The 26,592-nt window shown below is 37.3% G+C and overlaps 3 protein-coding genes across 8 annotated transcripts in view; 1 reads left to right on the top strand and 2 right to left on the bottom strand.

Annotated features, from left to right (window-relative positions):
• Positions 1-2,203: 2,203 nt before the first annotated feature.
• spcs3 (signal peptidase complex subunit 3) lies at positions 2,204-4,279 on the bottom strand. The gene is made up of 5 exons (XM_057332300.1): positions 4,014-4,279; positions 3,651-3,724; positions 3,480-3,556; positions 2,781-2,896; positions 2,204-2,408 (listed from the first exon to the last, which is right to left on the bottom strand). The coding sequence occupies exons 1-5, from the start codon at positions 4,154-4,156 to the stop codon at positions 2,276-2,278; spliced, it is 543 nt and encodes a 180-aa protein (XP_057188283.1). The 5' UTR covers positions 4,157-4,279; the 3' UTR covers positions 2,204-2,275.
• A 1,841-nt stretch (positions 4,280-6,120) lies between these two features.
• Positions 6,121-14,783, top strand: asb5b (ankyrin repeat and SOCS box containing 5b). 4 transcript variants are annotated; one of them, XM_057330979.1, is made up of 8 exons: positions 6,197-6,311; positions 7,997-8,051; positions 12,078-12,190; positions 12,318-12,425; positions 13,076-13,226; positions 13,311-13,445; positions 13,590-13,781; positions 14,185-14,783. In XM_057330979.1, the coding sequence occupies exons 2-8, from the start codon at positions 8,000-8,002 to the stop codon at positions 14,310-14,312; spliced, it is 879 nt and encodes a 292-aa protein (XP_057186962.1). In that variant the 5' UTR covers positions 6,197-6,311; positions 7,997-7,999; the 3' UTR covers positions 14,313-14,783. The 4 variants fall into 4 exon arrangements, with proteins under 4 accessions (XP_057186961.1, XP_057186960.1, XP_057186962.1 ...); XM_057330980.1 differs by having other exon boundaries at positions 12,078-12,157; positions 14,185-14,782; XM_057330978.1 differs by lacking the exon at positions 7,997-8,051 and having other exon boundaries at positions 6,121-6,311; positions 12,078-12,157; positions 14,185-14,782.
• A 120-nt stretch (positions 14,784-14,903) lies between these two features.
• Positions 14,904-26,592, bottom strand: part of wdr17 (WD repeat domain 17) — a 28,332-nt gene continuing 16,643 nt past the window's right edge. For 2 of the 3 annotated variants that reach the window (XM_057330975.1, XM_057330973.1), the window contains exons 8-30: positions 25,466-25,634; positions 25,291-25,382; positions 25,085-25,167; positions 24,888-24,974; positions 24,631-24,795; positions 24,328-24,530; positions 23,991-24,140; positions 23,743-23,873; positions 23,534-23,659; positions 23,018-23,173; positions 22,854-22,918; positions 22,635-22,767; positions 22,450-22,541; positions 22,264-22,363; positions 21,264-21,403; positions 21,004-21,024; positions 20,095-20,206; positions 19,665-19,806; positions 19,258-19,360; positions 19,061-19,162; positions 17,978-18,073; positions 16,373-16,556; positions 14,904-16,285 (exon numbers count right to left, since the gene is read on the bottom strand). In XM_057330975.1, coding sequence (XP_057186958.1) covers positions 16,166-16,285; positions 16,373-16,556; positions 17,978-18,073; positions 19,061-19,162; positions 19,258-19,360; positions 19,665-19,806; positions 20,095-20,206; positions 21,004-21,024; positions 21,264-21,403; positions 22,264-22,363; positions 22,450-22,541; positions 22,635-22,767; positions 22,854-22,918; positions 23,018-23,173; positions 23,534-23,659; positions 23,743-23,873; positions 23,991-24,140; positions 24,328-24,530; positions 24,631-24,795; positions 24,888-24,974; positions 25,085-25,167; positions 25,291-25,382; positions 25,466-25,634 — 2,772 coding nt within the window. In that variant the 3' untranslated portion in view covers positions 14,904-16,165. The remainder of the gene's footprint in view (positions 16,286-16,372; positions 16,557-17,977; positions 18,074-19,060; positions 19,163-19,257; positions 19,361-19,664; positions 19,807-20,094; positions 20,207-21,003; positions 21,025-21,263; positions 21,404-22,263; positions 22,364-22,449; positions 22,542-22,634; positions 22,768-22,853; positions 22,919-23,017; positions 23,174-23,533; positions 23,660-23,742; positions 23,874-23,990; positions 24,141-24,327; positions 24,531-24,630; positions 24,796-24,887; positions 24,975-25,084; positions 25,168-25,290; positions 25,383-25,465; positions 25,635-26,592) is intronic. The other variant, XM_057330974.1, reaches the window with a different exon arrangement.

Below are 26,592 nucleotides of genomic sequence, written 5' to 3'. Positions count from 1 at the left end.
TTTTAGCACAGTTAGGGGACTGATAGGTTGGATATTTGCTCACACACATTGATAAATGAACTGCTATCCAGCCTACTAGTCTAACATTTCCCATGCAATCTGTCCTGCATTGCGATGCCAACAAAAACCTTGCCTGTTTTACTATTTTAGATTCAGTTTAAGTTGCCATGAATGTGAATTGTGTGCTTTCACACAGAAACATAGGTTAGATTTTAACATGGTAGGCCTAGTACTGATTGTACAATTTACAGTCAGTAAAACTATTTAGGTGTATGGGTAAACATACACAAAGAAAACTTTAAGTAATGTTAATGCATTTAATATTTCCTTTGCCAGTCTACAGATATGTAAACCTACAGGTATTATATTTACTTTTAAGTGTTCAATAAATAAAACAGTCTGCTATTTTTTCCCCATAAGAACCTGACGGGACCATTGTCCGGGGGAAATCATGACCCCATTTAACGGGAACATTCTCAGATAAGCTTTCTTGTAGTAACGTTAAAAGAACATTATAGCTATAAACATATGTCATTGCTAAACATTTTCATACACACTAACGTTACCTGAAAACGTAGGTGCTAAATACACAGGCTTACTGTACCTGTACAAAAACGACCTTTCAGCACACACTCGTTGTCCTTTGCACGTATGTAAAAATGCATGATATCTGTAAGCTACATTATTTTGTAAATGTTCTAAAAAATGTTCGTGTTTTTCTGTCTAGCTGCTGTATTTCTAGAAGCTTCTGTTGGCAAGTTAAATTCCTTGTGTTGGCTTGTTCATATACGCGCATTCTGATTCTAGTCACGTGCTGCCATCTAGTGACTGAACCTTGGAACTGTGAGTACAATTAATTGTAAGTACATTCCATAAAATGTACCTACTTTACTTGTGGTCAATATTCCAAGATTTGCTTCATGTGAAAATGATTTCTTTTTAAACATACACATGCCTTGCCTGTAATTGTCACAACTGGCTCATTTAGAGCTAAAGCTAAACCCTGCAAGAACAGTTTGACAGGCCTGGGTTAACACACATGCCTGCTCTGTAAACTTTGTTTTACAATTTTTCTCAATCCCTTTGGCTCATTTCTCGAATGAGACTTAACATTCTCTAAACTGTAAGTTCAATGGTCACAACTGTTTGCTGGAACATCAAACTCTATTGCATGTCTGCAAAATATAGTAACTGATTCAAAACATTTCGTTCTTGCTTCAAAAGCTAGCTATTTTGTCAGACAATTGGCAAGTGCCACCAAAATAGAAAGTGTTTTTGTCATCGTGTGAGCCATACTAATCAAAATGCTTAGATTCTTTTTCACAGTGGCAGACATGTGAAATTATTGTCATTTCCAAATTTAATTTATGCTCTACTTTATGACACCGTTTACTGTAATATACAAAAATGTTACAAGGCTTACAGCAGGTGAAGGAAAAAAGTGGCGCACCCTTCCCCTACAGTGATTACTGTAACTGTAATGTCCTCACTAGCAGCATTCATGGCATCCAACTGAGACATCTAAGTTTGTGGCCGATGGTCGTATACTTTCCACCTCCATGCTAGAAAAAATTCCCAAAATACTGTAAGTGATTGTGCTGTGGGCCAACTCCATATACAGTATACTATGCTTCCAAATCTGCTTGATTGGTTGGCTGATTGTATTTAGTGATTTATTGCAGTTAGCAGACAATTTGCCAATTCAGCAGACATTACAAACTTCCCATGTCATAGATACTCACAGAATATACATGCGTGCCTGATAGATTTTGTTAACTGAATGGATCATTTTGCATGTGTTGGTTCACACGATGAAAGAATGTTCAGAAGTTTTTATGAAATTGACAGTTTCACTGAGAATCAGCTAATCAGTTTTGATCAACAAGCTATATGCTTTTAGTTATTGTGCATATTGTTGAGAATTGTACATATCCTTTTGAACACATGTGCCAAAACACATGCAATTTGCCTAAATCAATAAGAAATTCAAGTCTGATGTGAACAAAAAACGAACTGTTCAGAGACCCGAACTTATTGTTTTGAGAAAAAAAAGTCTCTTTCGAGAAAAGAGCAAAAGCGATTGAGAAAAACTGTAATCTTGACACTACATTTAGAACAAAATGTTGTCCAAAATTATAATATCATTTTTAGTTAGTAACAATCAAGAACTCCATACACAACAGTTAAAAAAGTCACTCATTAAAACAATTTTCCAGCTTTTATTGAAACCCGTACACACAACATTTACACACAGTTTGGGATAAACTAGAATGGTTTAGTAGGACTTTGCAGTTTCGTATGTCTCGGGGAAGGCGAGAGATTTGTGTCCTGATCCCACGACCAATGGCAAGATTCCAGCATTTGGCACCACATTCCATGAAAGAGTGAGAGTGATGTTCTTATTTGCCCTGTATTTGGAAAAAATAAAATACAAATCATTTCACAGAGACAAGAACCCATGTGTCCTTTTCAATTCTATTATGTTAAATATTGTTCCTAGTATGGGAACATTCAAATAATGTATTTCTTCTATAACAGCTGCAGTACATGAACTGGAGAGACCAATTTGGGCCTTTCTGAGCTTGCAAACTGTGAATTTTCAGAAAACTAAAGAACGGCAACTGTAATGTATGCTGTGGTAAAAATATACATATTTTACCAATAAAGGATTAAATTTGATTACATTTGATGTTGCGTTTTCTCAATCCATTTCAAACTTTCACATGTCACCAAACAAAATGTTATAACTGTAAAAAAATTATCTGAATAAAGAAGCTAACCTTAGACCATTCCCATCATCAAAGAAGAAGTACTTGGATTTAATATCCCTCAAGTTCAGTTTGGTTTTGTCACCTCTCAATATAATTTTGTCCCATAGCACCACCTGGTTCAGTGCCTAGAAACGAAAAAACAAAGGCTTATTATATAAGCACAATAAACTAGTATGACATGAAAATGTGCAATACAACATTCATTCAAACAGTAAGATTTACCTAAAGGGATACTTCACCCAAAAATGAAAATTCTGACATCATTTACTCATCTTCGAGTTGTTCCAAATCTGTATGAATTTCTTTGTTCTGATGAACACAGAGAAAGATATTTGTAACAATGCTTATAACCAAACAGATCTTGCCCCCCATTGACTCCCATAGTAGGAAAAACTACTTTATACTTTTTTTGAAGAATGTAGGACTTCAAACAGTTCTGGGGCACTTTTGACTACCATTGTATTTTTTCGCACTATGGGAGTCAATGGGGGGCAAGATCTGTCTGATTATAAGCATTCTTCCAAATATCTTTCTCTGTATTCATCAGAACAAATAAATGTATACAGATTTGGAACAACTCGAAGGTGAGTAAATGATGACAGAATTTTCACTTTTGTGTTAAGTATCCCTTTAAATGAAATATTTGACATTTGTATTTAGCATGGCCACAATCTCTCTGGTTAGACTGAATGGTCAGTCAAGACTTACATTGCTTTTGGTTGAATATTCAGCAGACATGTACAGAAAGAGCTCCTTTACATTCCAGTCGAATATTGGCTGAAGATGTAATACAGGGATTAAGGCTAACAATGCACATATGTTTTGGCTAAACTGAACATTTTTTCATAGTAGTACAGCAGTGATCTGTCAAAAGGATATCAGCAGAAATGTCAAATGTTACAAAACCCAAGTCACTCCTCTCTCGTGGTCCTGTGAAGTCGTCCACATTTTTACTAAAGAGGAAAGGGGAAATTATTAATTCGCTTAAATTATCATTCAAACAGCTTTAAATGTGCCACAATTCATATGGGTACAGGTAATTATTCGCCATGCATTGACAATATTTCGCGCTTCTTTCTATTTGCATAGTTGACGTGCTGCACTATTATTGGACATCTTCAACCTCATATGTTCCCAAAGATAAACACTTATAAATGATCTAGGATGCATTGTCCCTTCCCAAACATTTTTCCTATCGTTGTTGTTTTGGTAGCAGAATCAGAAAGAGCTCCGTTAACTTACATCATGACTTTGGATACGTGTATGTCCACCGGAACACTTCTGTCTTTAAACGCTGTGGTAATAAAGCATCCGAATGTGAGAGCTGCCATTACACTGAGAGAGAAGGCGAAGAGCGAGTTCGCCCTCGATAATACCGTGTTCATGATTCCGTCTGGTTCCGATTAAAGTAAATAAAATAAATTGCGAAAGAGAGATAGAGTATAAGAAAATGCTACGACAAGGTTTCAAAGCAGGAAGTGAGTCGCTTCATAGATGATTCGGAAGCAAGACCTTCTTCCTGTTTCATTTTGAAAAGTAGTTATTTTGCCACCCGGTGGTCGGGACGTGGCATTGCAACAACAGTCAAGCAGCAAGCGTCAATTGACAAGCAAAACGAGCAAGTTATTTATCGTTTTAAATGAATATATCTACATTATAAATATAATATAACCTCTGATTTATTGGGATAACATCAAATGCTTTAGCACTTGACAAATAAGAGCATACTAGTGTTGAATCCTTAAGCATCTAATAAAACACAAGGATGCACTGTATGTATCAATGATAGTACAATCAAATATACAGCAGTAATGATGCAACCAAAAACAAAGCTGTCATAATGTATCATGAGACAAACATTCCAACACACCCCTCCACAATGACAAAACTCATTGCTATGCCTCAGTCAAGTGGCCCATTTTACACTATTTGAAAGTACAGCTGCCTTATCTCATATCTACTCTGGGTCCAGCTGCCTTAGGGGATAAATGGGCCGGCCTGGCATATGATCCCCATCAACCCATCCCTGGATCCCATTCCAAAACATTCACAGTCACTGAGCAGCAGCAATGACTGAGATTCTGGAGGAGCGGCCTTTCGGCTTGCAGTATACTAACGTCTATCTCTCAATTTTCATTCTCTTTTGCTTCAAGCTCTTTGTCAAGATCAGCTTAAACATACTGACCCACTTCTATGCGGTTAAAGGAAACCGTAAGGAGGCGGCCCGGATTGCAGCAGAGTTCTATGATTTTGGACAAGGGCACAGTAAGTTGGCATAGGCTACTGTACATGTATGTGTGGGATACATGACTATATATTGTACGTGGGGTGAGTTTTTCCATATTATTGTAATCACGTGTACAATGTTTGTAAACTAAACTGGCAAAACTTTGACTTGTTGGGAGGTGACAGAGGACAGTTCTTTTGCATGGCCAAGTTTTAAACACAAACAAAACTGGGTCATTGAGTACTCTTATCACAAACAGAGTTTCCCAGCAGTTTTTGATTATTACATTTGGATATTATGCGAAATCTTCAGGTTGAAAGAACAATAGCCTGATTTTACAATAAAATGTTTGGAGCAATGATGCAGGCATCGATTGCACTTCACATCCACAGAGATGTATTCTTTTTGCTTTTAACTTATTTATATTCGATTAAGCTTAAAATGCATGTAATTATATATAACAGACAGCTATATATTCACTAGTACAATGCATTTTATATTACTATCTAAAACACTTTCTAAACGGCAATAATATAAACTACCATTATCCATTGACCATTGTTTGTCTAAATGTGTCCCAGTAGCCTTTTATCAACAACAGACCATTAAATGCAATGTTTTGATTGTCAGACTAAGCTCAGTATGACGTAACAAAACATGAGGTACCTCTAAACGCAGCAATATCGTGCTCAAATAACACATTTGAAAACATATAAAATTAAAAAGTCATACATTTTACAGTAAATAAAAACTATATTAAATAAATGTAAAAGGAATTCATATGATGAATCTTTCATCTACTACTAGCCAATTGCTTCGGAATAACAGTGGTACCGTTCTAATTTTAACCCGGGTCATAAATAGTATTGTCAACGCGGATTTATGCGCGCGCGAGTGGAGGAAAACGCACTACGGCGAAGGATTACCTCATCATGAATATAAATTACGTTACGTGACGTGCACAAAGTACGCACGCTGATTGGACGCCACTCTGCGGACAAAAAAAACAAATTTTATGGCGAAGGTGGGTCTTTAATATTTATGAGTTAAGTCTTCGCCATAGTAGGAATAATCATTTTCTTGATACAAACACGACTCGGGTGCAAAAACAACAAGCCGAACAGCCAATCGGAGAGAGGCAGTGGCTCCCTGTGCACAGAGGACATACAGTACTGTAGCTCATGCAAACATGCCTGAAGTTCCCTGCAGGGACCCCGAGTGCTCAGAAAATACTCCAAAGAAAAGAAAGCGAGAGGACATCGACGGGTTTTCCCCCAAAAAGAAATCGCGCTGGGGTATTTTGACCAGTCAAGGTGAGTTAGCAAAACGCGTAAATAAATGTGCCTTTATATTGCGCCCTGTTGTCACCTTGCAGTAATGCATTTGCTTAGGGGCGGACCTTCCATTAAAAATAACACATGACATAAAAGTTAATATTAAATGAAAAATCTGAGTATTCATATTTGTATTATTACATTAAATGAATTTTACTGTATGAAAGTACTACTTGGTCGGTACTATAAATATGTTGTATTTTTATTAATAAATATTAGGTTAATATGGAAAATACGTAAATAGTAACAAATACATTACTACTAGCCTACATTAGGCTACGTATAGAAATATATGTAATATACTTTAATGGGTAAGTTAACGCTTTATTTTTCAGTGTCCTTTTTAAACATGTTATGTGTATTTAATATAGTATGTACTATAAATGTTGCACAATTATATCTAACTAAACCTAATCCTAACCCTGTAGTGAGTATAGTAAGTAGTTAATTATTATTACTCAGTACTTAAATGTATAATTACACTGTAACACAAGACATGTAAAGTAAAGTGCAACATACATATGACAGAAACATTTTTGATAACAATAAATTTACATGATACAATATTTCATATATTAATAATAGATACTCAGCCATTCACAATGTTATCTTTCATTTCCATATATGAATGAAACAGGAGATCATGAAAAACAGTTTTAAAACCTTACTCACACAGTGGCTTATGCAACAGTAGTACTGCGATCATAGCAGTCGCTGTTGTACTGTGTGTATTGTCTGATGCTGTATTTTAACATAAATTAATAGTTTATCATTTGGTGCATTTTTTTAAAAGTTGTGGATTCAACCCAGTCTTGTCACTCAAAGCTAAGTTTAGTTAAATTTGCTTTGCAACATTTGAACCCACTTAGCAAGGCCACCAGAGAACACAGTGTACTACATTTTTGTTCTGTCAGAAAACAGTATGCTGTAGACATTGTCCTTTGCTCCATTATGTACAGTCATTTTCTGAAAAGCTTAAGGCATCCAGTGACAGTATTCAATTTTGTATTCCCTTATGTTATTACAATTCCCCACAGACTTTTTAAATAAGATGTTTCTTCTTATCTAGAGTGGTTCTAGTCTCCACAGAGCCCAGCTGCAGTCGCATGAACAGAACAGGATCTGGAATATTCATAAGCACTCCCTCAGATTAGCTGTTAAGCAGTCACCGCCATATATATTTGGCAGCCATAAAGCAAAAAACAACATTACATATGTGACATACTCATTTTAAATCATACAACTCTGAAATTAGACGGACAATCTTTGATTTAAAATCAGTTTTAAACCCGGACATAAAACCATCCATAATAATGTTGTCATTAACACAAAAGAGGAGACATATCTAATATCAGGTTATGTTGTTTCAATGTTTCGATTCAAATTTCATCTAAATAGTTATGCTTAAAAAGTCATTTGTAATGAAAAATATATAAATCATGCAAAATAGAGGCAAATAGAAGCAACTACTGGTCTCAGACGTCTGGGCTCCACTGTAAACTCCAGTAATATGAAGTAATGTAGTTATTGACTGTAGCACAGCTGTGACCTAAAGCTTAACATGTCAACCTGGAATCTTGACCCATCTCCCTCGCTTAACTAAGCTACACCGTGAAGGGCTCTGCTATTCCTTCCCAAGATGACCGACATCCTCTCATTCACAGGCAATGGCGTATGTATATGAGTGGCTAGATGTGCCATGGGGCGACGGAGACATGGGTACGTATAGAGCATATATGTGTAGAGCGGAACCTCCTACTCTCAGGCCTTGTTTTGTATGTGGATCAACAGTTGCAGAAGGCAGTTGTCATATGACGTTGTAGCTAGATTGAGTTCATGCTATATATAGGTCTACATATCGGGGTTAGGAACCACTGACACACAGGAAACTCCTTGTGTATGTACTGTTTAGACATCAATTCGATATTAAACAGTACTGATTCTGTTACGTTTGTGTTTATGCGTGGCCTTAGAGGATGGCTGAAAGCTGTAGTTGGTAGATGTGTTTTTGCCGGTGTGGTTAGTCTGTGTTGATGAAATTGTTTCAGCAATGTTAGAGTTATTGTTTCAGCAATGTTAGAGTTATTGTTGCTAGCTTAAGTTTCTTTGGGAAAAAATCAACTGTTATTGTAGCGGTTTCTGATGAGAGAACCAATTCAGATTTTACATACTAATCCTTCTGTATTTTGGCTTGCTTACATCAAACTCATGGTTGATTTTGTTTATGTATATGCATTATTAATAGATCTGTTCTGTTACCTCAGAGGGAGTTTAACCTCCATTTGACAAAAGTAGTCCTCACTGAAATTCCATTTGTGGCAGGTGTAGGGTTGCCTGGGGTAACACAACTAGCCCAATGACCACAGCCCAGATAGCAAAATATAAAGTGTGCCACTCCTACAAATTTTATAGTCACTGTTATGCATGACACATAATTTCTTCTTTAGAGTCAGTGTAGTCATATTGTAGTGGCAATCTTACATTAAAAATGACATTTGATGTCTGAGCCGATGGCCTTGTGGACAGTGCTCCGACATACACTCACCTAAAGGATTATTAGGAACACCTGTTCAATTTCTCATTAATGCAATTATCTAATCAACCAATCACATGGCAGTTGCTTCAATGCATTTAGGGGTGTGGTCCTGGTCAAGACAATCTCCTGAACTCCAAACTGAATGTCAGAATGGGAAAGAAAGGTGATTTAAGCAATTTTGAGCGTGGCATGGTTGTTGGTGCCAGACGGGCCGGTCTGAGTATTTCACAATCTGCTCAGTTACTGGGATTTTCACGCACAACCATTTCTAGGGTTTACAAAGAATGGTGTGAAAAGGGAAAAACATCCAGTATGCGGCAGTCCTGTGGGCGAAAATGCCTTGTTGATGCTAGAGGTCAGAGGAGAATGGGCCGACTGATTCAAGCTGATAGAAGAGCAACTTTGACTGAAATAACCACTCGTTACAACCGAGGTATGCAGCAAAGCATTTGTGAAGCCACAACACGCACAACCTTGAGGCAGATGGGCTACAACAGCAGAAGACCCCACCGGGTACCACTCATCTCCACTACAAATAGGAAAAAGAGGCTACAATTTGCACGAGCTCACCAAAATTGGACAGTTGAAGACTGGAAAAATGTTGCCTGGTCTGATGAGTCTCGATTTCTGTTGAGACATTCAAATGGTAGAGTCAGAATTTGGCGTAAACAGAATGAGAACATGGATCCATCATGCCTTGTTACCACTGTGCAGGCTGGTGGTGGTGGTGTAATGGTGTGGGGGATGTTTTCTTGGCACACTTTAGGCCCCTTAGTGCCAATTGGGCATCGTTTAAATGCCACGGCCTACCTGAGCATTGTTTCTGACCATGTCCATCCCTTTATGACCACCATGTACCCATCCTCTAATGGCTACTTCCAGCAGGATAATGCACCATGTCACAAAGCTCGAATCATTTCAAATTGGTTTCTTGAACATGACAATGAGTTCACTGTACTAGAATGGCCCCCACAGTCACCAGATCTCAACCCGATAGAACATCTTTGGGATGTGGTGGAACGGGAGCTTCGTGCCCTGGATGTGCATCCCACAAATCTCCATCAACTGCAAGATGCTATCCTATCAATATGGGCCAACATTTCTAAAGAATGCTTTCAGCACCTTGTTGAATCAATGCCACGTAGAATTAAGGCAGTTCTGAAGGCGAAAGGGGGTCAAACACCGTATTAGTATGGTGTTCCTAATAATCCTTTAGGTGAGTGTATGTGCTGCAGTTCCACTTCAGGCGACCCAAGTTTGAGTCTGTCTTTTCTCCTACTGTACTATATTTAAAGGTAAAAAGTCCAAAATTTAGTCTTTAAAAAATGAAAGCTGATGAATAAAAACCTGGGGAGTTAAAAACAACCTGTGGCGACCGTTTAAGTAGCCTAAAAATGCAGACTTGGCAACCCAGGGCAGGAGATTTTAAAATAGCAAAATTAAATCCTACGGTGTACAATGTATGATGTATGATGATAAAAATATATTTAATGCTTGACTAAATTAATATATGCATTTAGAATACAATGACTTTAAGTTTGGCTTACTGATACACCATACTGTATGCTTTCATTACACCTGTTGTTCATTTTGTACATCAGCATTGCTAAAATGTTCTTAGCTTTCTGAGTAAGATGCTAGATTATGGGACAAACTGTCCATATTTAATATGGAATGCTGTTCTGTTCCATTAAACTATGGGAAATACCTTATTTAGGCAATTCAGTAATATACAGTACATGCTTTTATTGCTTTACCATTATGCAACATGTTTATACACTGTAAAAAATGACACAGCTATTTACTTAAAAAAATTAAGGTAACAGTATTACACAAAATATTTTTAAGTACTTTAAAGCATATTTTTAATGCAATATTCCACAAATAAATCAAGTAAAATTACCTAAAATATTTAAGCACGTCACATGATAAACTTTAAAAAATCAAGAAGAAATATTAATTTGAGCATTGGAGATAACGTCTTGATCTTTTTTAACTTCAGTTTAACATTTATTATTGTTTATAACATATATGATGTACAAGTAAGCTGAGAGTTGACTCAGTACTGACATTAGCAGCATTACTGTTCACTGAGTGAAAAAACAAACAGCTTGGGCTCTCCCACAACCTAAGCACAAGCGCCACTCGTCTGAAAGATGGTAACCACGAAACTCAGAAATACAAACAGAATATCTTCTAAATCTTAAAGACAACTGAACAATAAACACTATCAAGTCTTTCATTTTATTCTAAAGCACATAAAATAGCACTTTTTCACAAAAATGACTCTCCTAATGCTGTCGCATGCAGAGCATGCTGGGAACTCTAAATTCACTGCTCGGTTAGGGAAATTAACTTAAATAATTCCTGTAGTTCCACCACAAAATAATTAAATAAAGATCCTTTATACAATTTTAAGTGGGTTGAACATGATAAAATTAAGTTGAATTCACTCAATTATTTGTGCATTTAGAATTCCAAGATATTTCTATAATTTTAACTTAAAATTTGGTTAAAAAAACAAGAACACAATTGTATTAAGCCAAGTTTACTCAATTAATTTCATGAAATCTACTACGACACAGAATCATTTTTTACAGTGTATGCTAATGCTACTGAAAACTGATCTGCCCATCAAAAATTGGTCACTTTTATTTGTAAAATTTGCAGTTGTCAAGGGAACAACAGAGAATGTTGTCCCAGGTCTTGCCACGCATTACATAAGACCTTCAAGTGTCATGTATATAAAACAGTGCGTTCATGTACTTCTAATAAAAATTCAGCCAAGTTCAATTTAATGATTTTTTCAATTTAATTATTATCTTTATTGCAACAGCACATGAGAACATATTCAAACAAATGGAAATAAGTTGACCTTTATTGTGTTATAGAGAGCTGATCCACTCTCACAGTAGCTGATAATGGCTTACTATTTCCACTCACAAGCTCTCCTCTCAACAGCTGTCAATGGCCAGTGTCAAAATCACCTGCACACACCACTCTCACTTTAAAATGTGCTCCAAAATATCAAACCAGATTGAGTGGATATATTCCAGGCTCTTGAATCAGGCCAGAGCTCATAAAACTTATCGGCTCATACTGCAAATTATGTTTAGTTTTTAATGTATTGTTTGACAATTCAACCTGTGTTTGGGTTGTACATCTGAGATGAAAGCCTGATTCAGTACATTTGTTTGTGTGTCTCATAGGTTCATGGGCGGATCGATCCCCACTCCACGAAGCTGCGTGTCAGGGTCGACTACTGGCACTTAAGACCCTTCTCTCACAGGTTTACACACAATACTTTCAGCAGTTTAAATTGGTAAAATATTTGTATTTCAATACAAAAAATCAATATGTTTTATAATATTATAAATCTGATCACGTGAAGCACGTGAAGCACGTTTTGCGGTATACCTCATTTGTAAGTCTTTCTTTCTCTTTACCAGGGTTACAATGCAAATATCATCACCATTGATCATGTGACTCCACTGCACGAAGCTTGTCTCGGAGATCATGTAGCGTGTTCCAGGGCTCTCATAGAGGCCGGTGCCAATGTGAGTTAATAACCAAGGTTATGTGAAATATTATTTTTAATATAATTATTTTAAGCAAAAAATTATTTTAACTCAATTGGGTTAAATTCATCTTAAAACACAAATGTGACCAAGCCACAGTTTAATGGAATAAGATTTATTGTAGATCTTTCTCAGTCAGGAACACGCTGTACCGTATTTTTTTCTAATGGTGTTGTCTGTAGCAGAACATTTCTATTACGCTTCCATGAAAAAGCACACGCACTCAGGTGACAGTTAATTCACATCCCCACTGGGAAAAGGAAGTTCATTTTACATAATTGTGTAGCTAAATAGTTGTTGCTCTTCCTATAATTATTTAATATTATTCTCTGCACACAAGAGATGTTGAGGGGAGTCACATGTGCATTCAACAACAGATTCGTTCCATTTATAGTACAAGAAAAATGTTGTCTCAGTTGGTTGATGCTAAGGTTAGTATGTAAATGGTGGTAGTTATGGTCAGTTCTCTATTTTGTGAAACATTTCCAGTGTTGTTGCAAAATACCAAAATACTTATTACCTGGCAAAATTATATTTAAAAATAAATGTATATTTTTGTTTTCATATTGTTGATAGTGATTTGTAGACTTTTGCACAGATCGATCTGTTGACAATGTTGTGTGTGGTAGGTAAATGCCACCACCATTGATGGCGTGACCCCGCTGTTCAACGCCTGCTCAGCAGGAAGTGTCACTTGCACTGGAGTACTATTGGAACATGGAGCAAAACCACAGGCGGAAGCATGCCAACCTTCACCTATTCATGAGGCCTCCAGCAAAGGTAAGGGATTCTGCTAACTACAAAATAACTCAACATTTCTTAAGTTATAAGCAGTTATTTACAAACCTACAAGTTGTTTCTCAGGCAGGGCAGCATGTGTGGAGGCTCTCATCTCATGGGGAGCGGATGTAGATTATGACATCCCTCATTTAGGAACGCCGCTCTACATTGCCTGTATCTCCCGGGAACTCCAGTGTACACAGAAACTTCTGGACGGAGGTACGTGTGTACAAGTACAGTGAAATATTTTTCTTTGGTAAGTATAGCTATTTAGGTTATCATACCGAATTGCCAACCATGAGCACGTGGTGTTGCTGGCACCATGGTCTTGTATTTTTACCCACAAAAGGATGTTTATCTTAGGTGCCAATGTACAGAAGGGCCGTTTTTTGGAAACACCCCTTCACGCCGCAGCACAGAAGGACTGCCCAGAAATTGTAAGAGTGCTACTAGACTTTGGAGCTAACATCAACGCTCGCAACGTGGAGCTACAGAGGCCGGTGGAGACAGCGCCACCCAGCAGTACAGCAGAGAGCATGCTTCTGCTTTATGAGGGTAATGCTTTTATTTTGTTTAACTGTTGTGGAATTATATTTTGTGGTTGTTTCCTACTACATGTCATAATTAACTTTAGATATTGGATTTATAAAAAAACAAGAAATAATAAGAATTTGAACTCGGAACACAATTTTCAAAAACTGTCACAATACGTCCCGATATACAATATTCATATACAGTATACTTAATACACTTAATATAATTAGTTTTATTACTATGTTGATTTATATTGTGACTTTTTGGTCATGTCTTGTCCAAGACCACCACTGCTGCCCCCTCAAAAGCACACATATTTTGCATGACAACCCTTTGATCCCTAATATTCCCTGTCATTTGAATGCGTGGCTTTAAGGATGTGTATCTATGTGTAATAATGCTGATTCTTTTTCTTCCTGGACAGCCACACCGAGGTCTCTGTGTCAGTTGTGTAGACTAAGCATTCGAAACTACATGGGCCAATCCAGACTGCATCTGATCACTCATCTCAAACTTCCTAATCTTCTGAAGAGTTTCCTTCAGTACAGATAGACCTCTACCTCTCCACAAAACCCTCCCACTATTTCTCTCTATTTTCTTATATTAAGTGCATGACTATATGTCAATGATAGGTCACCTAACTTGCCACACTTGCCATTTATTTAACCTCAGTTAAGTAAAAAAACAGATATATTTTTGTGCAACTGATAAACATTAGTTCTATTTTGGTTAATGAAATCTTTACAATATGTGCATCAATGTTACCTGCATGTCTTTGTCTACTATGATACCATTTTACCTGGAAATGGAATTGCTACTGTTATGCCTCGATGTGCAATGCAAGCAATATGCAGAATGCACAAAAATGATGCTGTTTTGGTTTTTACAGTATCCTGTTGATCCTATAACACTATAACAAAGAATTGTCTGAATAAGATTGTCACTAAACATTTTTGCCCAAACACATCATGGTAAGAAACATAACAAATAAATGCAAATATTTAAAACTTGATGGCTTTGCTTTGTTATTTCTTGCTGGACAAATTAAGTGAAACCGCAAACATTTATAAATATTTGAATAATGTCCAAAAAAATTGTAAGCAGTGGTGTGCAATACTCATGAGCGAAAATCAAATCCTGAGCTCTACTTGTACATCCTTTTTAATAGTCATTATCACAAAAAAATCAATTTGACAGTTTTGCCTATTCTTACAAATCGAATATTTTACTTTTATGATAAACTATTATTCTAAATAAATAGGTAACAGATGAGACAGATGGGCACTTGTTGCATGCAGAGTCGGCAATCATCTGTTGTCTGATTCAACTCTAGAATAAATATATGACATTCTCTCTTTTGCGTATGGACAGTGATCATCTAAATAATGTTATGTACACCCATTTCAGCTTGAAGTTTAAACATAAACTCTACAACAAAAATATATACAAATAAATACATTTCACAGTGCAATCTAATGAAAATAGTCTCTGCATGTGGATTTTCTAGCATAAAACCAAATGTCCATAAAATTATTTCTCCAAACCATTTTATATTCTCAGCTTAGTATGGAAATTCTTGCTATTTTGAATTTACCAGTCTGAATAACTGATATTAGTACTAATATACTACTGTATGCTCTATTCATACAGGCTTTCTATCAGTAAAATGTCCCTCATTCCATACAGTATGTGCGCTTTTCACCAACATATTGCCTAAGTTCATATTTGACAAAACAGCATAGCTTAAAACACCCTGTAACATAAGTTGTGATTACAATTTGCTTTTAAGTCAATAATGTTTTAGGCTCTCAGTACTTCTGTTTGGTTTTACTTAAGTAACATATATTCTCAATAGTCAATAAGTACATTCAATACATAACAGGCAACAAAAATGATGTCCTAATTGTTCATTGTCAATGCTGCAAAATTAACTCATCTCTCATGATGTCAAATAAATATGTATAAATAAAATAAATATGTACAACAAAGACCTGTACCCTGTACTCAAGTCTTGTAATAAAAACATAATTGTAGTAACATTATAATATTGACTGCAACCTTAATACCTAATACCTAACCATAACATCTGCATCCTTATTTGTTCCGCTTCATACTATTCATCACAGCATCCATCAGTCTCTCTTTTTCCCTAAAAAGATATTAGATGTTCCAAATGGCGCGTATGCTCTGCAGGTCTCACTGTAAAAAGCACATCATGAATTACACTGAGGTGAAGGATCATGGCCTCACGGATCAAGCCTTAAAAAGGTTGCTTCCTACAATTTACGACCTCCTGTTGTTCCACCACAACAAGCTTCTGTTAGACAATGAGAATGTTGTTCTGCTACCAGATGCTAAATTTCCAGATCCGGACCAGAGAGAATACTGTTCACATTCATTTCTGCTCAGAAGGGGTTGAGGCGTATACCCGTCCCCAGCGGAGAGAAAGGGTTCACCTTCGCCCACATCAGGGCATCGTTTAGAGAAATGGCTGATTTGCCATCCTCCAGGAAGAACACAGGACCCTGCCGGTCAAAACGAAAATAAAAATATGAGTTAAACAGCATTTCATTTAGAGTGCTAAGACACAAGAGAAACAAAGAGAGACCCACCTGTATCCTGAGGCCAGTGAAGCAGGAAATCTGGACATCAGAGTGGCTAGGCAAGTTAGAGCCAGTGACATAGTCGGGACCCTCTAGACCCTTGATGGGCTCCTCTCTCATCCGACTCAACAGCTGGCTGTACTCCAGCTTCTGGGCCTCAGATGGTGAGGCGTACGAGCTTTCATCAGGAGCTCTGTGTGTTCATGTTCCACAGGTGTGCATGAAAGAAAATAATAAAAAGAAGAAAAGTTTATTTGTTGGATCTGAAACCTAGTGAAATTCCTTCAAAGACAGACATTATCATAAAGCCAATCGTTATATGAAGCGCTGCACTATGTTATGAATGTATGTTGCAAATTATGCGCCTGTTTAAATTCCTCCCTGAAGTTCAGCTGTCATCGTAAAAAAACATCTAATACGCACAGCACTATTGCGTGCAGAACTAACCATATAACTATCGGATGATTTAAAAGCATGCTGAGCCGTTTACTCTCATTTGACTATGATACCATAAGCGGATTGGTCTGCACAGCGCGAAGTTAAACACACCTAATAAACCTCAAACCGAACATTGCGATGAATTCCATTGTGCTGAGAAGATGAGCACTTTGTTCATCTTTATTTAAAAGCAGTCACGTCGTAATGATGAAAGCGTGCTCGGGTGCGGATGGTAATGCTCAGTGTAAGGGCAGGCCAGCGGGGGAGTGGGGATGCTATTGCTTGAGTTTCTTCGTCTGTTCAGATGTCTGTTAACTTATCAGAGATACAAAACAGCACACAGCAAGTTTTCGGTATTGCACCAAGCACAAGTCAGTCGTAATCGTTACAAAGAGCTAAGACCAAGCACCTAACAAGGTCTACACACGTTCATTCGAATGGTTTGTTTACCCCCACGGCATAAACGAACATGACCTTTTTTGTGGGCGTTCCCAGTAATGCAGACGCTCATCCACACCCACTGATTAACATGTAATTTGCATGACTTTGAAAATGAAAACGAAAATGAAATAAGTTTCTTTTAAAACTTTATAATTTAAATTGTGTCAGTATTATTGCGTGAGCATTAATAAAAACCTTTTAAAAATTGTTTTATTCGACATTTTAGTGAAAATGAAATGTCAAATCACCAATTGCATTTTCGTTTCTATTTGACAGGGTCAGTGTAAATATGAAAATAAAATAATTTCATTTTATTTTTCATTTTGGCACATATTGTGCGTTCAGTTATGTATAATGAAATTGTTAATCTGGTTTTCACTTTCATCATTAAAATTGTTTTTTTCAATTTGGCAGGATTTACCTTCCATGTCTGGGTGGGGCCAGGGCAAAATGAAAAGACCTTGAACGGCCCTCCCTATACAAATAGTCATGTAAAATGCACAAGAGACTTCACACAACTTTGGTTACTATACTGTTAGCATAGTAAGATATTGCAATCAATATTTTAAAAATACAGCTAAATACAGTCTAGTTAGATTACATGTGTGTTTGCAATACAGCATTATTGTGCTGTCTAGTATAGTATTTGCTGCCTTAAAATGCTGTCTAGGCAGGCAGGTTTTTTAACAGACATGTTGTGTGTAAAATGAATGAGTCATGTATTAATATACACACTTGAAAGATTGAGTGCACACTCTCCAGGCTTCCAGCTCTCCGGACAACTGCTCTATCTGTAAAGGCAAAGCCACCTCCCGCCTCTTCAGCAGCTGACTAGAAGAGAGAAAGAGCACATTCGTCACCTTACACAACCATATAAATGTTGGATTGCTTTATATCAAGGTTCAAAACTAACCCTGAAAAACCAAAAGTGGCTTTTGTATGATTATAATGCATACAAAATATGAAACGTAAATAATAAAATTAATAGAAAATACATTAAATAGTATTAAATATTTATGTCCAGTCCATTGCCACTGTCAGGGACGTTGCGTGCAAGGACAGAGGACCCAAGTGCAGACAGCGGGTAAGGGGTTACCAAAAGGCTTTAATACAAACACAAAACATGAAACAAAAACCCACAAGGGGGTAAAACAACAAAACAGCAAGGGTAGGAACCGGAAGGGAACATAAACTAACTAAACTAGACAAGACAATTACCACACTAGACATGACTAAAATAACTAAACTAGACTTACATGGTGATACAGGACAAGGCACAAGACCAGTGTAACAACACAGATGATCCAGCACAAGACAGAGGACACAAGGGCATTAAGTAGGGAACAAATCAAGAGGGAACAGGTGAAGGGCATGAAACAATAAATGAGCAATAACAAGGAGACGAGAGGGCAGGAACAGAGACAGACCGGAGAGGGTGTATGGAAGGCCATAAGGGACAAAATTACCCCTCTCCACATGAAACATGGGGTTCTGTCATGATCCTGCCACTAGACCACGAAAAACATGACGCGGCAGAATCATGACAGCCACTGTGACTTAAACAGTTCAATTAATAAAAATTCTGTCGTTTATTCATCCATGTCATTAAAAAAAAGATATTTTGATAAATGTTGAGGATGTGTTTTTTGTGTCCACACAATGGAGGTCAATGGGGACTAATGTTTGGTTATCAACATTCCTCAAAATATCTTCTTTTGTGTTCTGCAAAAGAAAGTACATCAAAATAATAATAGTGTGTTAAACTGTTTAATATTTTATGTGGATTTTGAAGTATTATTATGGTTTTCCATAACTTACCTTGTGTATTCATACAGTGCTGGCACTATACTTGAATACTGTCTCCCAATGGCTAACAGTGCACCAATATATCCACAGAGAATGAGCAACTCATTCCGCTCTCTAGTCAAAGACACAGAGAGAGACAGTGAGATCACAGAACCTAAAGTTAAATGACACTAGTGACAGCAGTTCTAAAGGGAAGGTCATTGACTTACTCACTACACTTTGAGAGAATAAGACGGTCTGTTCTGATATAGCTCAGCAGGTCTAGGATATGGTATACAGAGTCCACAGCCCAATCAGGAGCGCTCAGCTGCTCTGTGAGGGGATACAGAATATCATCAACCAAGAGAACAAACAGTTTTGTGCTGAGAGGTTGAGACTTTTCAAGAATATTTTTATGCAACAAATATATTTTTATGCAATAGCTAAATTGATAAAAATAACTGGTGTTGAATAATAGTCGTCCAGGACCAAAGTTACAGCACTGGTGCCTTCTTTGTTTAATTATGCAGCATTCTGGGTTAGGTTGTGACAAATGTATGTTTTGTGGTGCTTTGTGGTGAGATATTTTAATGATTTAGACACTTTCAGAGATTTTCCCTGTCCCTCTGACACACACCTTTGACATATGAGATCCCAATGGGAAGAGCCTTTTCTGGTTCTGGACTCAAGAGATAATACTTCACTGCTTGAAAGATTTCCCCTTCAGCATGTGCATTCTCAGCAAGCTCTTTACATTCTTCTAAAGTTGGTAGACCACACTGAAAGAAAATAAACAACAAAAATTACTATTTAAAACAAATGCACCATCTTGGAGGTTGGGTTTAATGGCACGGATATTGAGGATGTAGTGTTTAATTGACAATGATCATTTAATTATTGTTTCATGAATCCATTACCACTGCTTTGATATAGATTGTATAAAGAATGTAAAATAAAGACAGTTAAAAAATTAATTTCAAGCAAACATCAGAAAGTATAAAAGTGTCAGCTGATTTTAGATTACTAAAACTTTTGTTGTGCAGCACATGAATGTATTAGGTCATCACCTTTTCGTGCAGATCATTGATTTCAGATGAGCTGCCAGGGTAGAAGGCACATAATTTGGCTAACAGGATCTCATTATCAGGAATCATCTGAAGTAATCTGGCAGCAAGATCCCTAGAAAGTACAACACCAAATGCATTGTGAAGAATGTCTAATTAAAAATAGAAACTAATAGAAATTGATGTCACAGCATACACATGCCAGTAAAGAGTTGGATATGTAATACATTTGTATTTATATTTTTTAAATTGGAAATTTGGTTGGTTGAACAATTGAAGTTGACTGAATGCATGCATGAATGAAAAATGAAAATCTGGGTCCGGATTCACGAAACTGTTCTTACGACAAAATATAAGATTGTTCTTAAGAAAAATTAAAGGAAGTTCATAAGAATGTTCCTTCTTAAGACGTTCACAAATATTTTCTTAAAAACATCTTCATAAGAATAAAATGACACATGCTTTGTAAATCAATCCTGAGAAAAAATGTAAGAACTGACTTAAAGGGATAGTTCACCCAAAAATGAAAATTCTGTCTCACCCTTGTTTCACAGGTTGTTCCAAACATGTGTACATTTCTTTCTTCTGCTAAACACAAAGGAAGATACTTGAAAGAATGTCAGTAACCAAACACATCTCATCTCCCATTGACTCCCATAGTATTTATTTTCCCTACTATGGCAGTTAAGGGGGGGGGGTGAGATCTGTTTGGTTACTGACATTCTTCCAAATATCTTCCTTTGTGTTCAGCAGAACAAGGACATTTTTAAAGGTTTGGAACAATCTGGGGGTGAGTTTTGTGAATCTGTTTTGTGAATCTGGCCCCTGTTGGGTATAAATGTGTATTTGAACAATTTTTTGTTGAGAAAACAAAACGTTATGACCGATGTTCAAGGAAGGCAGAAAGAATACCTGCATGCCACAGATGGAAAGCTAAAGAGATGTGGAAAATGACAAATGTAACAGGTGCATGTCAATGATGATTAGGATCATGTCACACCTTTGTGCATGACTAATCATAAGAAGTGGGTTTATTTAGAGAAGTGTGCAAGCTATATTTAAAATAAAATGTGATTTGATGTGTCATATTCATATCTGGTTTGAATCCCACTTTTGAGAAGTGTTAACCTCAAAAATCTGCACTGATCTGAACCCTCAACTTTTATGCTTACCATGTGGCAGTGGTCATGTACTTCCTGGCCAGGAGCTCAAGAACATAGTGGGTGGATTTACTGGCCGACTCTCCCAGGACTGTGCCCACGCACACTGCTAGTTCCAACTCATTGCCTCTGATCAGAGAGGCCATCGCCAGCTGACACAAGGACGAAAAAAACTGGAATTAACCTTTTTATAAACAATCACATAACATGTTTACGTTTCATATATACAGAACATATGCAAAGTTTTTAGGTCAAAATCATTCTTTCAGGTCACACTCATGTTGGAAAAAAATCATATTTTAACACCATTAAGATTTTTTGCACTATAACACTTTTTGATATTATGTTTTCATGATAATTAAAGGTGCAGTTTGTAAAAACCGCCGCTAGAGGGCGCATGATCAAAACAACAACAATGCCGTAGCTTGACGACGCTGTGAAGGAGCGTGGAATGATGGGATCTGTTGTCTTCAACTCCACCGCTGATGGCCATCAATCAGACGGGAACTAGAAATCATGATAGCGGATGTGGTAAAGATTTATAAATGTTGCGAATAATTGTGTTCCATAAATAAGTGACTGCTCGAAAAAAGCTAGTGGCTTTCTAGACGTTAGACACTACTTCTGCATTTGTCCACGACACTGTTGTCATGCAGTTTCTACGTCATGAAAGGCGGTAACAAAGGGGAACGTGGATATGACACCATTGACAAGCGACTGCACAGCCCCGTGTCACTGTTCAGAATGGCGATTTTCTCACGATTACAAGTAGTTGGAAACATTTGAGATATTTTAAGTACTCAGCTGAACAAAATATATAACACTAGCCTAGTGGTTTTTGGATATTTTACTGCAAAATTGTTACAAACCGCACCTTTAAGTATTATTACTATAATAAAAATAATACATTTATACATCACTGAACTATACCTTTAAAAACATTAAAATGATTGCATAATTACTTATTATTTCAAGTTGTATAACTAAATTATAGACTTCTAAATATACATACTTCAGAGTTGTCTACAGCCAGGTGACAGCAGGCTGCCAACACAGCGTGGCCATCTTGGAAATACCACTCTGCCAGCTCTTTACACACTCGATGCAACAGGCTGCTCACAGAAACAAAGAAAAGAAAGGAGTGTAAACAGATTGTATCTCTCCAAAACAATTGCAAGGATCACTTTGCATATTTTACCCGCAGTATTTGTCTATGTTGTCATTGTCTGAGTTCGCAGCATGGTTTATTGAAGCATTCTGAGGTCCGTGGATGTTACCCTCACAAGCACCCTGATTGAAAAAAGCAGGTTAGGAACACCCTACATCACATTAGACTCTGCACAAAGATCCTAAAATGGGTACAAAGAACATGGTGTCCTGTACCTGAGCCACTAGTACTGCTTCTTTCAGCTGACCTCTAGACGTGAAGAAATTCACCAGTTTTTTCACCTCGCCAGTGGCGATGCAGTACGGGATGATGTCGTCATTGCCTTCCTGCATGAGCTGGTCTGCTCTCCTGCACAGGAATGAGTAAATGAGAAATGAACCTGGGTGAGTCACACATAGGAATTCATCTGAATTACAGAGGACTGTATAAAATACCTTTGCATGAGCTTTTTCCAGTATTTCATGGATACACCAGGAGCCACAGAAAGAGCCTTTTCCCACTAAAGCACAACCATAAATATGTAAAATCATCCAATTCCAAAAGAAATTCAATTTTTTATTTGACTGTGAATATTAATAAAATATTAAACAGATTTTACCTCTCCCAGTTCCACCATAAGCTCGCAGTATCTCTGGATTTGACCCAATCTTATATGAATTTCTGCTGCATTCTTTAACCTCTCCTCTTTACTGGGTGCTCCAATACCACCTCCAAACTTTGACATCTTTACTATGGTCAGCTCTTGTGCTTCAGACTACAGGGTAGAGACATTCCAACGATTATAAAGAGTTACAGTGATAGAAAACTACCAAAAATTACATAAAACTACAAAAATTGCTTTATAAATGTCTTTGTTCTGTTGAACACAAAATAAGATATTTTGAAGAACATGGGAAAGCAAACAGTTCTGAAGCACTTTTGACTACCATTGTAATTTTTCTTACGATGGTAGTCAAGCATGACCAAGAACTGTTTGGTTACAAGCATTCTTTCAAAAATCTTTCTCCGTGTTCATCACAACAAAGACACTTAAACAGATTTGGAACAACTCGAGAGTGAGTAAATGATGACAGAATTTTCATTTTTGGGTGAACTGTCCCTTTAATACACTCACGGTTTTAAAGCGGACCAGGTGTTTCATATGCATAATACCCTGCCCATAGTTTTGTGGAAGGAGACTATCATCTTGCCCGTTGATCACAGCAACCAGGTCCCACAGGTTATGACTCCCACCTGGTGGCTGCAAAGTGAGAGCAAATCTATTTACAGAACTCATAGAGAAATAAAAAATTAGATTTACTCAGTAAATTTAGATTCACTTACAGAGAAACATTCTGAGAACCATTTGAGCTTCTTCATGCGAACATCACTGGAGAGTTTATCCAGCTCCTGTTTGATATCTCTGGAAACCTTTCCACACAAGAGGGGAGGAGCCCCGGGCACCATGGCACGATCTACACTCCAAAACAAAATGTCTTTACAAGCTTTAAAAATGAATGTGATTTTTAAAAAATCATATAGGTTGTTAATGGAAAGTATGAATTCTACTAAATTCTACTAAATGAGTTCACCAGTGCTGCCAATGATGTCATCCCAACTGTGGTCAGTAAGGATGTTGACCACTAAGGGAGCAATTAGAGGAGTGAGTGACCACAGTCTGACAGTTGAGTCTCTGGAGCAGGAAGCCATGGTGAACGGACAACTGGGGTGACATGTCAGACCTGGGGATTTGATATTTTTGAGAAGGCTGCATGAATAATGTATCAAAACCTTGGAATGAAATCATGAGTGCTTGTCCTATGGTTCTACAATTATGAAAAAGGCTGTGTGTCCACACAAATAATTATAAGGTATTTATACTACATCTACTCTATCAAAAATGACAGCTTCATGCATTTTATACACTACCATAGACATCGGCTCCATGGTCATATACAGTGTCTAGACAGGTGCCATCTCTGGTGTCCCATACACGAATGGTGTAGTCCCAGCTCCCTGACGTCAAAAGGTACGGGACCTCTGTGTTCCACATCAGACCTCGAACTGGAGCCGTGTGGCCACTCAGCACATTAATGCAGGCGTCTTGGGTATAGTCCCAAATCCTCACAGTTCTGTTTAACATATACACAAAAACACCTGCTGTATATGTATGAAGTTGTAAGGATCAAGAATAAAATGATGAAGTGTGAATGGATATTTTAATGTAATTACCCATCATCTGATCCACTACAGAGTATGCCCTCTCTGAGGGGCGACCATCGCACATGGAAAACTTTGGCTGTGTGACCTGGAAAGACTTTTAGTGGCTGGTCTGAGCTGGTGGCCAAATAATAGACTCTGACATTCTTATCTTCACACCCAGTGGCAATCATATCTCTATGTGTGTAAGAAAGAAAAAGATGATTATACAATGTATTTTATCTGAGATATCTAGAAAGAATTTTATTGCTAACACTATATGGACATACTTGTTATTTTGACTCCAGTCACAACCAAACACTGCGGCTGGATGTTTGTATTTGTGCAAGACTTTCCCATCAATGGTTCGAATTATGCTGAAATCAGATTCCATTTACGACCGTAAGACTGTGAAAGTCATGTTTGCGAGAAAAAAACGTAGGAGAAGCTTGTGGGGATGTTTAATTTAATTTAATAACAAACTCACCAAAATCCATCTCCACTGCATGTGGCTATTCTTTTGGAATCTTTGTGGCTCCAAGCGACACAAAAAATACCATTCTTGCCATGCTGCAACACAATTCCAGTCAGATTGTAAATGAAAATTGAAAAACTGATCAAATGGATTAAACTAAAACAACTGAACATTTTGATACATTCTGGTCTTTGATCAAAACCAGAATGTTGTCTTGCCTCATTAAATCTTGTGATCATTTTCCCCTTCTTCACATCCCAAATAAAGGCGCCATTCCTGGACGTGGCTCCTGCTATGCAGTTCAAGTCTCCTTTGGGTTACAGTGAAAAATAAATATTTTTTTGTGTTGGCGATGGCGTTGAATTCTGAGCTATTGCTGTGTATCATTCTTACCAGGGGCCCAGGACAGTGAATAAACCACTCCCTCATTGCCAGGTGATGTGTATACAGCGGTTAAAGTGTTTATGTCCCACACTTTTATTGTCCCATCAAAAGAAGCTGTAGCTAGAAGGTTTGGGTCATCTGGCTTGAACTTGCAGTCAAAGATGGTTTCAACATGACCCTGCAATGAATATGTGAACCAAACTATTTTGTATGATAATATACCACACCAGAGTCGGCGCCACGAGGGGGCACTAGGGGGCATGGCCCGGCCACTTCAGTCACTGTGCCCCCTCACTTTTTAAAATGATAAAAGACGAAATCATTTAAAAAAACATTTGGTTTATATTTATTAAAGAAACAATAAGAGCAGAGGGTAAAAAATAATTTATTTATTCGTTAACAGATTTTAAAGACATTGTCTTGTGCTGTACTTTCATGTGTTGTTAAAAACACAAGCTAAAGGACTGCTTGTGTCCAGCGGCAACGTTTCTGTATGCATTGCTTAACAAGAAACGGGCATTACCATTATGCAGACAAGTGGAGATGCAGGCTGTCTATCAGAAAGCAAGAGCTCGCTCTTTAGTGTTGTTATATTGATGCGATTGTTTTGTTAGACATAAAGCTCTACTGGGGAACAGTCCCCTGTATACTTTTTCTGTCACTTTTTCTTTAAAGCCTGCTTTTGACATTTTTCTATATATTTTTTTCTATATATACGTCTAAATTAATAATCTTCATTGATTAGCTTCCGCTGAATTTATGTAGGCTATGATCGGTGTATTTCCAGTTCTTTGGACATTTAGAATTGTTAAACTTCAAAACGGCAGAGCGCACTGGATGAAAAGCTTTGTATCTACAACTCGCAGGTATTGCGCACCCATAGGCAGGGTTTAACTAGAGTTTTTATTGTGTTATAGTTAAAAATGTCTGGCTCTCAATGAAAAGGCAGTGCGCGGCTGATGTGTGCAGACATGGATTTCTTCGCGCACTCGTTATGTGCGAATGTGCCGCTTTTACAAGTGTGATTTGGTTAGCCTACCACGTTGCATATAGATCAGGTTTTCCGCGATTATCTCTGATAAAAAAGTAAATTGTTAAAACTTAAACTTGAGAAGAAAACTGGGGTATGGCAGAGT

This window comes from Triplophysa rosa, linkage group LG4 (genome assembly GCF_024868665.1).
Source record: "Triplophysa rosa linkage group LG4, Trosa_1v2, whole genome shotgun sequence".
Classification (NCBI taxonomy): Eukaryota; Metazoa; Chordata; class Actinopteri; order Cypriniformes; family Nemacheilidae; genus Triplophysa; species Triplophysa rosa.
The sequence above is the reverse complement of the archived record's forward strand: the minus strand, read 5'-3'. Positions and strand labels throughout refer to the sequence as shown.